A 16,968-nucleotide genomic window follows, 5' to 3' on the forward strand; every position below is an offset into this window, starting at 1 on the left:
TACCTTTTGAATTTCCCTTTATTCTTGTTGAAGAATTTTTTTTTATCATTGATGGACAAAGAGTAAAGGCAAACTCATTCTTTTCTTTTTTTAACTTCTCTTCTTCAATAGCACATTTCTCAATCAGATCATTAACACCCCAAGTTTCATTCTGCGCATTGTAAGTAGTCTTAATCTGGCAAAAATCAGCATGCAAAACATTCAGAATATGATTCATAATAAAAGCATCCTGAAAAAATGATATTATGGGCCTTCAACTTGTTTTGAATGTGGATTATCCTTAGTATAAATTCTCTGATTCCATAGAAGAATAATATTTATATTAGTTAGCCCGTTCACTAGATATCCAGCCTCAACTTTGTTGAAAAATTTAAATCTCTCACCAATAGCCTCAATAAAAGCCTTAGCATTCAAATCTTTAGGCAAATCACTAAGCACATGCTCAACAATTAACCTCTTTATAGCAATCAGGCTCAAACGATTAGATTTCTTCCATGTGACTGTCAGTACTTTCATCAGTGGGCTTAGGAGGTTCATTTTTGCGTAAGGCCAAGTCCATGTCAATAATTCCTAGTGCAAATTCAATATCTTGTCTCAACTTCTTGTAATTCGATCTAGTCAGCATTTCGACAATGACATTATTATTGTTAAGAGAAAATTTAACTGATTGACACACATAATACAATAAATTAGTCATGAGCAATAACTAAAATAATTAAATATCATAAAATCCTCTTGAACAGAGTATATAATATATAATTATTTTTCATCACATGAAGATTTAAGAACGGAGAGAATTATATATAATTGTCTAAAATTTATCCCTTTTGGACAGATAAATTTTGTAAACTATATATCTCTATAATTCCAACTTAAAGACATCACATGTAATATACAAAAATTTATCCCCTTAGGGCTGATAAATAATTTTCAATTACATGTTACCATCAATAAAATTTTATCTTCATGTAATTTATAAATTATCATATATTAAAAAACTCCTTTGCGCAGGTAATTAACATATAATAATTATTAAAAATAATAATAACAGTGTATAAACCAAACATGCTCAAACAACACGAAACACTCTTCCAACATGTGTTTCTAGAAATTATATTGTATTTGTCAATCAAAAAGAAATTTACTCATTCTCAACCACAATTATTAAAATTATGCACCAAAATAATAATATCACAAGGATATTAATATTGAACGTACTAGGTAATTTTATAATATTAAAAATATTAGATAAGAACAAAATGCACGAGACATGCTATATCTATTAACAACAATTCATAGCATTAACAATATATCCATTGGACAAGGACACTGTGATAGACCCAATGTGAACAAAATGGGAAGGAGTCAATATACCTATTGCCAACGGTAATATTTTTCAAAAATATCGGAACATGCCATCATATATTTCTTTATATTTGAGTATTAAAAAAACTCCAAATAAAAAATAACCAAAAAATATTAACGATAAGAATTTAAAAAATAATTCATGTGTTGCACGTATTCAACAAAATTTTAAACATGATTCAGTTTACGCAACACGAGATAATCTCAACAAAAAATATTTGCTTATTGAATTGAAAATCATCATGCTTTGAAATATTTTGCAACAAAACAATAAAATAAAAAAAATAAAGAAACAAACAAAAAGGTCATGCATGCAGTTGATGGTTCCGATTTTAGATTAACAAAGAACACAAAACAAATTGCCATCATCAATCATCATATTAAGATTATACGGTTATACACTAGCACCCTTGACTTATGTTAGAAATATATTGTAATTAAGGTTTCCTTATTTTGTATTAGGTCTGATTACATTAGGTTTGGGCTTAGCCCATTAGTTTGTTTATATATTGTACATCCTTCATCAGGTAATACACACAATATTATTTTAAATGTTCCTCTCTTTCTCTCGTTATTTAACATGGTATCAAGAGCCTAAGGAACTTTGAATTTTTTTTTTTCGGTGAACCCACTGTTCATCGTATTTTACAATTTTTTTTCCCGGAACTGTCTCGTTGTCAGTTTCCGGACGATTTTCTTCCGCATTCACGCTTCTGTACCGTCAACCACCACCGTCCAGTGGTATTTTCCGGCACGCAGCCTACCGCCGTGATCGTCTTGACAACGCGGTCACAACGACATCGGCCGCCCCCTCAGAAGACGTCCCACGCGCTCTCACGCACGCGTGCAAGTTTCAACACCCTTCTCCAAACGGCGGCGCGTGGAGCCTCCTTTTCGGCCGCGGCTAGTTGCGATTTTTTCGTCTTGCTGAGATGATTCTGGATCCGGTCTTGTTTTTCTGTTTCGACATCTTTTTGCGTTGATGCATAGATCCCTCTTCTACCAGTTAGTTGTGTGATCTGTTCTTTCTGATTTTTTTTTTATTATGGACTCTCATGTCTCCGATGTTTCTGTTTCTGGGACTCCGGCTGGACAAAAGTCGGAGTCTACTATTTTTTCAAATTATATCCTTGCTCCGTTGAGTGTGGTAAATTGGATGGGTCCAACTACGATTCTTGGTCTTCCGATCTGCAACTTTGGTTGGATGGGAAGAATTATCAATCCCATCTTACCACTAAGGCTGAATCTGTGGCGGAAAATGAGCACACACGATGGAAGATGATTGATGCTCAGTTGTGTAGTCTCATTAAAGCTACTCTTCATCCGTCTATTAAGCAGATTTTTCGACCTGCTAGTACTTATGAAGCTGTTTGGAGTCAGGCAAAAGCACTGTACACTAATGATACCAGGCCCAGAGACTCTATAGTGTGTGTCAGAAATTGATGACTACCTTTGCTCCTCGGGACTTCCATTGTCCTATGACTGAATATTTGGGGAAAGCTCAGAGTCTACTTCATGATCTTAATGAACTTCTGCCTCTCACTGGTGATGTTACTAAGGAACAGGAACAACGTAATACACTTTTTATGTTGTTCATTTTATATGGTTTGCCTGACCGTTTATCTGCCAATCGGGATCAAATTTTGGGATCTGCTACAGTTCCTACACTGGATTCCGTGATGTCTACCTTGCTTAGAATTCCCTTTAAGCCCTCTACGTCATCAGCACCTCCTATGATGCCTATACCCCCAGTGGATTCTGTTGACTCTTCCGCTCTTGCTGCTCAAGGGTATGGTCGTGGACGTCGATTCTCTAAAGGAAAGCTATTATGCACTCATTGTCATCAGACCAATCATACTGTTGACCGCTGTTGGAAGCTTTATGGAAGGCCACATCCACCTCCTCTGAATGCTCATGTTGCTCAGGCTTTCTCTAGTACCTCGGCTTCAGAGTTACCTTCCAGTGCACAACCTCCAGCTGCTCTTCTGAACGAATTTGTGACTTGGTGGTCTGAGAAGCAAACATCAGGTCCTACTGCATCCATTGCTCCCACTGGTAATTCTTTTGCTGGCATCTCTCAGTTGCACTCTATAGGCCCTTGGACTCTTAATTCTGGGGCTTCTGATCACATTTCTGGTAATAAGTCCTTATTCACTTCCCTTTGTACTACTGGTTCTTTTCCCACTATTACTATGGCCAATGGGTCTCTGGTCCAATCAAGGGGGATTGGCACAGTTCTTCTTTTACCCAATTTATCTCTGGATCATGTTCTATATGTTCCCGATTCTCCTTTAAACTTACTTTCTGTTAGTCGTTTGACCAAATCCATTGACTGTGTTGTTTCTTTTACTAAAACCTCTGTCATCTTTCAGGATCGGAGTTTAGGGAAGGAGATTACCAAAGGATGTGAGTCTCAGGGCCTCTTTCAACTAGTTCCCTTCTTCTTCAGCCTGCTCCACTGTGGATTCTCCTCTTACTATACATGCTCGTCTGGGCCATCCTAGTCTTGCAATGCTTCAGAAGATGGTTCCACATTTATCGTCTCTTTCTACTTTAAATTGTGAGTCTTGTCAGTTTGGAAAACTTACTCGTAGTTCGTTTCCGAGTCGTCTTAGTCGTCAAGTTGTTTCTCCTTTTTCTGTGGTCCACTCTGATGTTTGGGGACCAAGTCGTCATTCTTCTACTCTAGGTTTTAAGTACTTTGTTACTTTTATTGATGATTATTCCAGATGTACTTGGTTATTTTTAATGAAAAAGCGGTCTGAGTTGTTTTCTATTTTTCAGTTATTTTATAATGAAATAAAAACTCAATTTGGTATTCCTCTTCGTACTTTTCGTAGTGATAATGCATGTGAGTGCTTATCTCATCAATTTCAACAATTCTTTTCATCTCATGGCATTTTTCATCAAACATCTTGCCCTCATACACCTCAACAAAATGGTGTACCTGAGTGCAAGAATCGCCATCTGGTTGAAACCACTCGTGCCTTGTTAATTGATGGCAATGTTCCATACACATTCTGGGGTGATGCTATACTTACTGCATTCTATCTCATTAATCGCATGCCATCATCTGTTCTAAATCATAAGGTACCTCACTCTATTTTATTTCCCCATCAAGCTCTATATCCTTTAACTCCACATGTGTTTGGTTCTACATGTTTTGTTCATCATCTTGGTCCAGGTCTGGATAAGTTAGCTCCCAAGTCTCATAAATTTGTTTTTCTGGGTTATCCTCGATCTCAAAAGGGTTACCGTTGCTACTCTCCCACTTTACGTCGATACTTTATCTCGACGGATGTCTCTTTTTTTGAATCAGTTCCCTTTTTTGGATCCTCTACTACTCCTGTGGACACTTCTACTACTCCTGTGGACACTGATTCTGTACAGTCATCCTTCCCAGGTGACCTTCTTTACCTTCCGTCTTTACCTGTTCATGTTTCTGACTCTCCTTCTATCACCTCCTCTGCTGATGAGAACGAGCATAGTTCGTCAGATGTATCTGTGGACTCGCATTCAACTGCATCTCCTCCCACGACTTCGGTCCCACCTGCGGATAATGACCTTCCCATTGCTCTTCGTAAGGGTACTCATGATACTCGCCCTCCGGCAAGGTATACAGTCAATATTAGTTACCATCGTCTTTCTCCATCATATTTTGCTTTCCTTTCCTCTTTGTCCTCTGTATCTGTTCCTAAGACTACAGGTGATGCACTTTCACATTCGGGATGGAGACAAGCTATGATTGATGAAATGAGTGCTCTTCATCATAATGGCACATGGGATCTGGTGCCTCTTCCTTCTGGAAAATCTGTGGTTGGTTGTAGATGAATTTATGCTGTTAAGGTTGGACCTGATGGTCAAGTTGATCGTCTTAAAGCTCGCTTGGTGGCGAAGGGTTTCACTCAAGTCTTTGGCTTGGATTTTATTGATACTTTTTCTCCTGTGACAAAAATGTCTACTGTTCGCCTTTTTATTGCCATAGCTGCTATTCGCCATTGACCTCTCTACCAACTGGATATCAAGAATGTTTTTCTTCATGGAGATCTTGAGGAAAAAATTTATATAGAGCAACCTCCTGGATTTGTTGCTCAGGGGGAGTCAGGTCTTGTTTGTCGTCTTCGTAAGTCTCTCTATGGCCTCAAACAATCTCCAAGAGCTTGGTTTGGTAAATTTAGCAGTGTTGTTCAACAATTTGGCATGACTCAGAGTGCAGCTGATCATTCTCTCTTTTATCGTCATTCTGTTTCTGGATCTATTTATCTAGTGGTATATGTGGATGATATTGTCATCACAGGAAGTGATCGTGGGATCACTCGATTGAAACAACATTTATGTCATCATTTTCAGACTAAGGATCTTGGGAAACTTCGATACTTCTTGGGAATCGAGGAGGCCCAATCTAAAGTTGGTGTTGTGATATCTCAGAGGAAATATGCTGTGGATATTCTTGAAGAAATTGCTCTGTTGAATTCAAAGTCTGTTGATACTCCTATGGATCCAAGTATCAAGCTTGTACCAAATCAGGGGGAGCCCTTTTCAGATCCTGAGCAGTATAGAAGATTGGTTGAAAAATTGAACTACCTCACAGTCACTCGGCCTGATATTTCCTTTGCAGTTAGTGTTGTCAGTCAATTTCTCAATTCTCCATGTCAAGAACATTGGAATGCAGTTATTCGTATTCTTAAGTCTATCAAGGCATCTCCAGGAAAAGGCTTTGAATATGATGATAAAGGTCATGATAAAGTTGTTGGGTACTGTGATGCTGATTGGGCTGGTTGTCCAGCTGATAGGAGATCTACTTCTGGGTATTGTATTTTTGTTGGAGGCAACTTGATTTCCTGGAAAAGTAAGAAACAAAGCGTAGTTGCCAGATCAAGTGCTGAAGCAGAATACCGCTCCATGGCGACTACTACTTGCGAGCTCATCTGGCTTAAACAGCTTCTTCGAGAGCTTAAGTTTGGAGACACTGGACAGACAACTCTCATTTGTGATAATCAAGTAGCTCTACACATTTCATCAAATCCAGTGTTTCATGAAAGGACCAAGCATATAGAAATAGATTGTCACTTTGTTCGAGAAAAAGTTCTTGCTGGTGAAATTAAAACTAGCTTTGTACCCTCTAATGAGCAATTAACAGATATGTTTACAAAATCTTTGAGGGGTCCTCGAATAGAGTTTATATGTAACAAGCTTGGTGCATATGACCTATACGCTCTAGCTTGAGGGGGAGTGTTAGAAATATATTGTAATTAGGGTTTCCTTATTTTGTATTAGGTCTAATTACATTAGGTTTTGGCTTAGCCCATTAGTTTGTTTATATATTGTACATCCTTCATCAGTTAATACACATAGTATTATTTCAAATGTTCCTCTCTTTCTCTCGTTATTTAACAACTTATAATGCTACAACCAACAAATACAAAAAACAAATGAAAAAACTAAACCATAAAGTAAATTAAATAGGACAAAAAAATATCACTTCCAAAATGTCATCGTCATATGAATTTTGATTCAAAGCACAAAAATAAAAAAATAAAAATATACAAATCGAAAATGAAAAATTAAATTTTTTGTAATCATACTATAAATTCCAGTATTCAAAACACAATATATATTGAACAATATTCCACCAAAACACATATATCATATATCAATAGAAAGATCTTGAAATGTAGAACAGAAGGCCTAAACTTTCAATTCAATCAAACAATAAATTCACCAATTAATGCATAAAGTTTCGACCTCTATAAAAAAAATCTCAATTTCTTTGATTCCATTCAACAACATGGATTCTATAATTATATGGACAAGGCTCTAATACCAATTGATAAATTTTATGTAATGAATCATGCATATGGTTATAAAATACCAAATGAAAATAAATCAAGTTTTGATTGTGTGTACCTTGTTAGGCCAACACAAAATCGGAGAAAAACTAAAGGAAATGAGGGAACTCGGTGCTAAGATCTTCCTCACTGTCGCCTATTTTGAAAATGGCAGTCTACTAGCGATGGGAGCATGATGACTTATGGGGCCTAAGCCTAATATAAATAGGCTAGCGAGGGGACCTAGCCAAATATTTTGAAAAGAGTTTGTGTCCACTTGGTCCACCCATCATGGAAACCATGATCACACTAAAGCATACTCTGCTTCTCAACTAGACCCAATACCAACAGATGCCATAAGGCCAACTCAAAATTATCACAATGAGCTATTCAAATTAATAGAATTGGAATATCTATTAACCCGATTAATTTTAAAACACAAAACTAATTAATTAATATTGCCCGTAAAAAGAAAAATCTCTAAGAAGAGTAACATTTTCATCCGTGTGTGTTTTATTGTCATTTATTTTCTCTTGAGTTCTAACTCTTGCTAATCAGAGCTTGGTTCGTTCTTCAAACGGGCTTCTTGAGAGAGTGAAACATGTGAGGTGAGTCTACCAAAAATAAGTGAATCACTAAAGGTTCCTTCAAGTGGAAATAAACGAGTTTCGTAGCCACTCATCCATATGTTTAATGGGGAGTGATGCCGAAAGCGCATAGAAATTGCTAAACAGAAAGTTGGGATTTTTATAAAAGAGTAATCTTCCGATTCTCAATTTCTATTAACAAAATATCAAAATTCAATTCCTAGAATAAGGGTCATAAGCACCCTTTTATAGACTAATTACAAATTGATTCAAAATTCTAAATCTAAAATTCTAAAAATAATAAAACTTCCTAAAATAAATATAACAGTAATTAACATCTAAAAATAAATAAATAATTACAAATAAAAAATTCAAAATACATCCCAAATTACGCCAAATATGTTGCTTTCCTTTTCTTCCCAAACAAATCACAATCACATATGCTGCTTTAATGGGACTTGGATTCGATTGTAATTTGTTATATTTCAAATCATTGCATCTTTCAACAATTGTTTCATACTTATTGGACCACAATTCTAGTTGACTACGAGCTTCTTGAATCAATGGTTGGGCCATGTACAATGGGCCAACTGTAAGTGCATCATTCTCCCCTATTAGAAAAAGATTCGTCCTCGAATCTTGTTTATCTTCACTAATCGAAATTCCTTTAGACAAAAACTCAAATGATAAACTTCCTCTATTAGATCTTCATAATATGATTCTCCATCAGATTTATTATAGACTGGATTATCATCATAAACTGAATCTTCATCATAAGATGGATAATCATCATAAACTGAATCTTCATCATAAGATGGATAATCATCATAAATGGGATAATTATCAACAATCGGATAATTACCAACAATTGGATAATCATTATAAATTGGATTATCATCATAGATCAGATCATCATCACAAACTGGATTATGATCATAGACTTCAAAGTCAGGAATTCTGATTTGCATCTCGATATCTTGAAAAATGGACTGATTCCTAGGTCATACTTCCCAATTTTGTCCCTGGTTTAGAATCCCCAAGGGATTGACATCCTCTTCTTCGTCATCAGATGCGTCATCTAATTCCATTCCTTCTTCGGATTGAATGCTAAACTTTGTCCACGCAAGTCACCGCTCCAAATATTGAATTTCCATGCTCTGCACCTCCACAAGAGTTTGCTTCAAAATTTGAATTTTCATACATATTTGCAAGAAGTCGTCTCTCAAAATCTTGAGTTCTCTTTCTCTGTGCCCGCACACATAGTCGCTTCAAAACTTGGATTTTCTTGTCCAACGCTTGCTCAAGTTGTTGCTTCAAATCCTGGATCTGCCTTCCGATCTCTTAATTTTCTATATCTCGCGGGTCAATCTGACGCAGTTGTCTATATTCTTCAGGAACGAATCCACGTTCCTTACCCTTGTGACTCCGCCGCCGTCGACCTTCACGATTCTGTTCAGCCATTGGTTGAAGGCAACCTAGTGCTCTGATACCAAATGATGTCGAAAGCGCATAGAAAAGTGGCTAAACAGAAAGTTGAGATTTTTATAAAAGAATAATCCTTCGGTTCTCAATTTCTATTAACAAAATATCAAAACTCAACTCCTAGAATAAGCGTCATAAGCACCCTTTTATAGACTAATTACAAATTAATTCAAAATTCTAAATCTAAAATTCTAAAAATAATAAAACTTCCTAAAATAAATATAACAGTAATTAACATCTAAAAATAAATAAAAAATTCAAAATACATCCCAAATCTTTAATCTCAAATCACGCCAAATATGTTGCTTTCCTTTTCTTCCCAAATAAATCACAATCACATTTGCTGCTTTAATGAGACTTGGATTCGATTGTAATTTGTTATATTTCAAATCATTGCCTCTTTCAACAATTGTGTCATACTTATTAGACCACAATTTTAGTTGACTACGAGCTGCTTGAATCAATGGTTGGACCATGTACAATGGGCTAACTGTAAGTGCATCAGGGAGAAGTACTAATTTTGAAGTGTAAAAATGAAGACATTGTTCAAATCACAATATTTGTGGGATCTTGTTGAGGAAGGTTTTCTTGACTTTGATGAAGTTGCTAGATTAAGGGAGAATAAGAAGAAGGATGTAAATACAATTTTCTTCCTTCTTAAGAGGACATATTTCCAAGGATCATGGGTGCAACTTTATCTAAGAAAGCATAACAGGTCTTGCAAAAGCAATATCAAGGCGACAACAAGGTTATGGTAGTCAAATTACATACATTTCAGTGTGAGTTTGATGCTGTAATGATTAGAAAAAATGAATCAGTTTAAGATTTTCTCGCTTGAGTTTCAGCAATAGTGAGTAAAATGTGAATTTATTCCAGATATGTTAAATCATGCTCTAATAGTACTACATAAAATTACTATGCTCTTATGATTATTGATGATTATTCTAGATTTATATGGACACTTTTCTTATCACATAAGCATGAGTACAAATCTTTTAAGAAGTTAGCAAAACATATCGTGAATAAGAAAAATATGAAAATTGTTCATATTAGAAGTGATCATGGTGGTGAGTTTGAAAAGTTTTGTGATAAGCATGGCATAGGCCATAATTTCTCTTCTCCTAGAACACCTCAACAAAATGGAGTTTTTAAGAGGAAGAATAGAGTTTTAGAAGAACTTGCTAGAACTATGATTAGTGAAAGCAATCTTCCTAAGTACTTTTGGGCTGATGCAGTAAGTACCGCTTCTTATGTGATATATCGTACACTAATTAGGCCTATCCTTAAAAAAATCTCGTATAAACTTTACAAAGGTAGAAAGTCTAACATTGCATATTTTCATGTGTTTGGTTGCAAATGTTATGTCTTGAATAATGGTAAGGATAACCTAGGTAAATTTGATGCTAAAGTCGATGAAGGCATATTTCTTGGTTATTCTCTTATTAGCTAAGCTTATAGAATTTATGATAAAATACCCATGATTATTGAAGAATCTATTCATGTTGTTTTTGATGAAACTAACTCTTTCTTACAAAAAAGTCTTGTGATGATGATATTGTAGATACTTTGGATGACTTGTCTTTGGAAGATAAGAATGCTAACAACAAGGAAAAGGAAAATATTGATGATCAAAGGAATCAACAAAGTAAGCAACAATAGCTACAAAAGGATTAGAAGTATGCAAAGTCACACCATATGGTTGCTATAATTGGAGATCTATCAAAGGGAGTTTCTACAAGAAGTTCTTTCAAGAATACTTGCAATCACCTAGCTTTTGTTTCTTAAGTTGAACCCAAGACAATCCGGGAAGCTATTCAAGATGAGAATTAGATGCTTCAATGCAAGAGGAGCTAAATTAATTTATAAGAAATGATGTTTGGGAACATATCGCTAAACCGGATGATCATCAAGTGATTGGTACTAAATGGATATTTAGAAATAAACTTGGTGAAAATGGTTTAATCACAAGGAACAAGGCAAGACTAGTAGCTAAAGGGTACAATCAAGAAGAATGAATTGACTATTATGAAACCTATGCACCCGTTGCAAGATTGAGGCAATTAGATTGCTACTTGCATATGCTAGTATATATGATTTCAAGCTATATCAAATGGATGTCAAATCTACATTTTTAAATGGTTTTATTCAAAAAAGGTATATGGTCAACAACCACCCGGTTTTTAAAGGTTTGACTTTCCTAATCATGTTTTTCGGTTGAAAATGGATTTATATGGTTTAAAACAAGCTCCAAGAGCTTGGTATGAAAGGTTGAGCAAATTCTTACTTGATAATGAATTTGGTAGAGGTAAAGTAGATACTACATTATTCATAAAAAGAAAGCATAATCATTCTTTACTTGTGCAAATTTATGTTGACGATATTATTTTTGGTTCTACTAACGAATTTCTTTGTGAAGAGTTTGCAAAAATGAAAGGTGAGTTTGAGATGTCTATGATGGGAGAACTCAACTATTTTCTTGGATTGCAAATAAAGCAAGAAAAAGAAGGCATATTCATCAATCAAGGGAAATATTGCAAAGAGTTATTCAAGTGATTTGGGATAGACCAAGCTAAACCAATAGACACTCCAATGAGAACTTTAATCTCAATCCACAAGGATAAATATGGTAAATTGGTTGAGGTAACAAAGTATAGAGGTATAATTTGCTCTTTATTATATTTGACCGCTATTAGTCTGGATACTATGTTTTTTGTTTGCTTATGTGCTAAATATCAATCTTGTCCTAGATAATCACATTTAAATTTACTTAAAAGGATTATGAGATACTTAGTAGGCACTACACACGTTGGTTTATGGTATCCTAAGGGATTCCCACCTACTTTAATTGGACATTCTGATTCCAATTTTTCTAGTTGTAAATTGGATACGAAGAGTACAAGTGGTACTTATCATTTGTTTGGAAATGCTCTAGTCTCATGACATAGTAAAAAGCAAGTGAATGTTGCTTTATCAACCGCCGAAGTGGAATATGTAGCCACCGAAATTTGTGTTGCCCAAGCTTTATGGATGAAGCAACAATTTCAAGACTATGGTTTATTCCTGAGTCACATACCAATTAAATGTGATAACACTAGTGTAATTAATTTGACTAAGAATCCTATTATGCACTCTAAAGCATATTGATATTAGGAATCATTTCATTAGAGAACATGTTCTTAAAGGAGATGTCAATATATAATTTCTAGAATCTCATGCTCAATTAGAGGATATATTCTCAAAACCATTGTCTAGAGATCAATTTGAGAACTTAAAAGTGGAACTAAGATTGTTGAATCTCATCTCTTGATTTGTATGGTTTGTTGTTAACACATATATATGGTATATCTTTGATGATTTTTATTGCTCTAATACCTTATTTTAATGTTTTGATAAATGGTTTGATGATTACTAGTCACTGCTTTAATGCCACTCAAGTAATAAATGTCTTTGAGATGCTATTAAAATCAAATTTATTTTTCAATGGCATTTATGTAAATACCGGAAATTTTGGAAATTTTATTGTTTCTAAGTCATTTTAACATATTTTTTAGATTTTGATTCATAATTTTGAATATATGAGCCTATTTTGACTATAAGTTGACTTTTTGATACTTTCTTATACTATTTGGTATATTTATATTTGTGCACTTTTTGAAGTTGTCAAAACAGATAGAAATACGTTAGAATTGAGAAATTTTGATTACTTTTATGTTCCTTAAGTGTTTGTCAAAGAATAAGAAAATGTTGACTTTTTCTATTAGGGGCAGCATATAGGTAGGGGGAGTTTGATTTTGATTTCTCATGCTATTAACTCCATTTCTCAATTAAGTATTTGTCATCATTAAAAAGGGGGAGATTGTTGAACCATAGGTCATGAAGACTATGATATTGAAATTTTGATGATAACAAAGCACCTACATTAAACAAACATAGCTCAACGTGGAAGCTCTCAATGGGAAGACATGGCAACAAGTCAAAAATGGTACTAGAAGACCAAAGCACAATACAAAATTGATAAGGATGCTCAAATGTGAAAAGTCAAGCTAGAAGTCAAAGTATTTCAAGTTTAAAAGAAGTACTAGAAGGCTCAAACTATAAAGATATTTGAAGACAAATGAAGACATAACTCTATATTATTTGTAATGTCTAGTTTAAGTCTTAGATCTTATAAGAATGAGTTGATTGAGCTTTATCTTTGGAAATGCACAATTAGACCATAAACTCATATTAATGACACATATACACTTAGATCATGCATACGAGGTCCACAAACATCAAGAGATGTTATATAAGTGTGAGACATGATCATACATATGATATAAGTCACTAGAATTCATTTAGAAATCACTTAGAGGTTTTAAATTTCGAAAAACTAGCAGGAAATTGTCATCTGCATAAAAGTAATCGAATACTTTTTGTGTTTGAAGATGTAATCAAATACCTCATGAACAATATTCGAATACTTGCTGAGTTTGAAGAAGTAATTGAATACTCCCCAAGTAATCGATTACTTACTGTCGTAAGTGACTTAAAGCTTAAATAATTCAAATTTTTAGATGTCCAACGACTATTAACTCAATTGGGAACATATAAGTACATGACTTTAGGGTTCTAAACATAAGAATTAATAAGGAAAAACACGAAATCACACAGAACTCAGAATAGAACCCCAATTGACCTATTTTTGCATATCTTAGAGGAAAAACTCAATTACTCTCTCATTTCTCAATATTTTTCTAATCTTTTTTTTTGTACTGGACATGAAGAGATTGCTTTACATTTGTTTGGCAAGAGTGAATTGTTGTAATTGATTTTGGAGAATTGGAGAGACCCTATAGGTGATAGGTTGAGTGTGATCAAAGGTTTGATCATAGACTTGTAAAAGACTTCATTGTAAAACGGTTTTTTTGGCATTGGTTAGAAGCTATAACATAGCGAACGGATCGACCTTAGTGTAGATGTAACTCTCCAGTGGTTAGAGAATGAACTAGGATATATGCCAGTGTGATTCTTTCTTACCCTTATCTCTTTGATTTTGATCAATTGATTTTATTTTGATTCATTGTATATGTTTTTTTGAATCTTTTTAAGGGATATGAATTGATAATTTTCTGTTTAATTTCGTTCTTGCATGTTTTATTGAAAAAGGTTGCCATAAACATTGATTTCTTCTCTTTTCCAATTTATTTTTGATTCCGCTGTTTAATCTCTGAATTGGATGTTATATGAGATGTTTTAATTCTGTTTTTGAGTTAAGAAAAGTTTGATACTTTGTAAGTTTCATTTTTGGTTTAAGTTGTTAAAGGGTTGTCTTTTATTGTTTCTTGAAGAAAAAGTAACACACAATTCATCCCTTCTTTGTGATTGTTTAACCATCTTTGCTTTTCAAAAATTGTTTACACTTATACCATGATCCTTCTGTGCTTCAATTCTTTAGCCATATTTCTCTTTAATTATGCTCTCGTTAGCCATGCCCCATTATATCCTAAATAAAGATTTCTTGATCTTCTGTGCATGTTATTAAAATGTAAAGAGTGAGAATATAACTAAGCCTATAATAATATTGATTCAGTGAAAGTTTAAGTTAAACACGTAACTCTAAACACTTGAGTGATGAGTGAAATAAGAATTCCGATGAAGAGTGAGTTTAGATTGAGCTATCTATACTTATTTGATTGATTTTTTGCTTTGGTTTTATGAGTTGCTTGCTTTTGGAAATTGTCTAATTGGTTGCTTGTTGTTAATGTTTTGGATTGAATGTTAATACCAATAAATTGAGTCACTTGCCTTAATTGATAATTCAGGGACATACGGCACCCATCGAACGTAGGGTTTACAAGTCACAGGAAAACGAAAATAAAACGTAACTAAATAGTAGAAACGTAACTAGAACGAAAAGAAAACGAAACGGAAAACGTAACGAAACGTAGTCAAGGTTAGCTGAGAAAGATGAAGAGCAGTCCATAATAGCTCTCTCTTTCATTAGAAGCGGGTCAGAGATTGGAAATAGAGAATCCTTTCCAATGGAAGAGGAAGAGTATTAAGGATGACACTGAGTCACTGACACATTAGCTGGGACACTTCAATTATTGAAATTTTAAATACAATCAAAATCTTAATTTGAATAAGAAATTATTCATCAAAAAATAATATAATTAATTTTAAATAATTAAAACAAAAATAAACTAATTTAATCGCAAATAATTAAAATAAGAAAATAATGATGAATCTGGATGACTACAAGTTACTCTCCAGACTCCAGCGCGGGCACAATATATATAAATTTTTGTACTCAGCTTGAAAATTATATTATCTATTAATTTAATTTTGCATATAATTTTCTTATTTTTTATTTAAGTTTATTATTATTAATTTTAAAATATTATAACCTGACGAATTTTTGACTTATACAATTTAGTTAATAAAGTTAAAATGATGTTATGTCGTTTGTCAATTATATATATATATACAATTGATGTTATGTCGTTTGTCAATTATATATATATATAAAGTTAAATTGAAATTTACATGTGTATTAATATTTTATTTTAAAATATTTATATTTTTAATAAAATTTGGTCAAATAAAATCATTTTATTTTTATTAACTGATATAAGTATGTTATTGTTTTTTTTAAATATCACTATTAATTCGAAATAAATTGAAAATTATAATATTAAATACTAAATCAAGAAAATTTATTTTTAATAAATTTTAAATAATTTTAATTTTCTTATAATAGAGTGCCAAAACAGAATATAAATGAAATTTTAAAAAAGAATTTTACTCAACAGCTATAAATAATTTTAATCTTCTTTTAATACATGTTACGCTCACTTGAAATAGAAACACAATTATCTAATTGCATTTATGAAAAAAATCAAAAAAGTGTAATTATAATTAGATGAATAGTTTTATTTATATTTTAAGAGATGAATTACGTAACATGAATCACTAAAAACATTCTCCTCAGAAAAAAGAAAAAGAAAATCTCATGAAAACCACAAAAAGCCAAAACAGTACAATTACAAAGTTGACGTAGTGGATCCCACTCGTACCCATTCTCTCGTGTCTTAATATGTCCCCACCCTAACATGTTGTTATGCATTATTTAAGTCAAATATTTGATAAAAAAATTATTACTATCAAACATTATAAATATTACATTATCAAAATCAAAAGGCCCACACTATGCATGGTACATGGTAGGGGTGTTCAACAACCGATCCAAATCGATTCAAACCGTGGTGACCGAACCGAAAAATCGTTAATCGAATAAACCGAAAATCGAAAAACAAAAAATAGAAAAAAACCACAAATTTTAATTGGATTGGATCGGTTTTTGGATAAGTTGATGAAAACCGATCCAATCCAAACTGATCCAATATATTAATTTCCCTCTACCTACTTGGATCTTTCCTTAATCATAGTCTAAAAATTTTTAAACCCAAGACTCATTAACCCATCATCTAAACCCAAGAAAAAATCTAGTCACATCTCATCAACAAAATTTTATCTTTGTAGAGCTTCATATCTCATTGCAAAAAAAAAAAACTATATTATAATATACTAATGCTTTTTTATTTCAATTTTTTTTACAAAGCCAATATATACAAAAGATGTTATTTGTACAATAATCATGAAATAAATTTTAAGATTTTCAAAAAATCAAAAACCGATCCAATCCAAACCGAAAAAAATTGGAT

General features: G+C 33.3%; 1 protein-coding gene across 1 annotated transcript; it reads left to right on the forward strand.

Annotated features, from left to right (window-relative positions):
- Positions 1-2,843: 2,843 nt before the first annotated feature.
- Positions 2,844-10,921, forward strand: LOC133307177 (uncharacterized). The gene is made up of 6 exons (XM_061507627.1): positions 2,844-3,362; positions 4,756-4,951; positions 8,996-9,250; positions 9,845-10,010; positions 10,211-10,496; positions 10,802-10,921. The coding sequence occupies exons 1-6, from the start codon at positions 2,844-2,846 to the stop codon at positions 10,919-10,921; spliced, it is 1,542 nt and encodes a 513-aa protein (XP_061363611.1).
- The last annotated feature ends 6,047 nt before the right edge of the window (positions 10,922-16,968 follow it).

This window comes from Gastrolobium bilobum, unplaced genomic scaffold (genome assembly GCF_033153095.1).
Source record: "Gastrolobium bilobum isolate Gb01-03AN ecotype WA unplaced genomic scaffold, APGP_CSIRO_Gbil_v1 utg12578, whole genome shotgun sequence".
Taxonomy (NCBI): domain Eukaryota; kingdom Viridiplantae; phylum Streptophyta; class Magnoliopsida; order Fabales; family Fabaceae; genus Gastrolobium; species Gastrolobium bilobum.

Bases quoted from the DNA above. Each gene is read 5' to 3' on its own strand.
- LOC133307177 (XM_061507627.1), top strand. From the start codon at position 2,844: ATGACTGAATATTTGGGGAAAGCTCAGAGTCTACTTCATGATCTTAAT. The intron at 3,363-4,755 runs GTGACTTGGTGG...GATTCTGTACAG, and splicing joins CTGCTCTTCTGAACGAATTT to TCATCCTTCCCAGGTGACCT. The intron at 10,011-10,210 runs GTTATGGTAGTC...TGATTATTCTAG, and splicing joins AATATCAAGGCGACAACAAG to ATTTATATGGACACTTTTCT.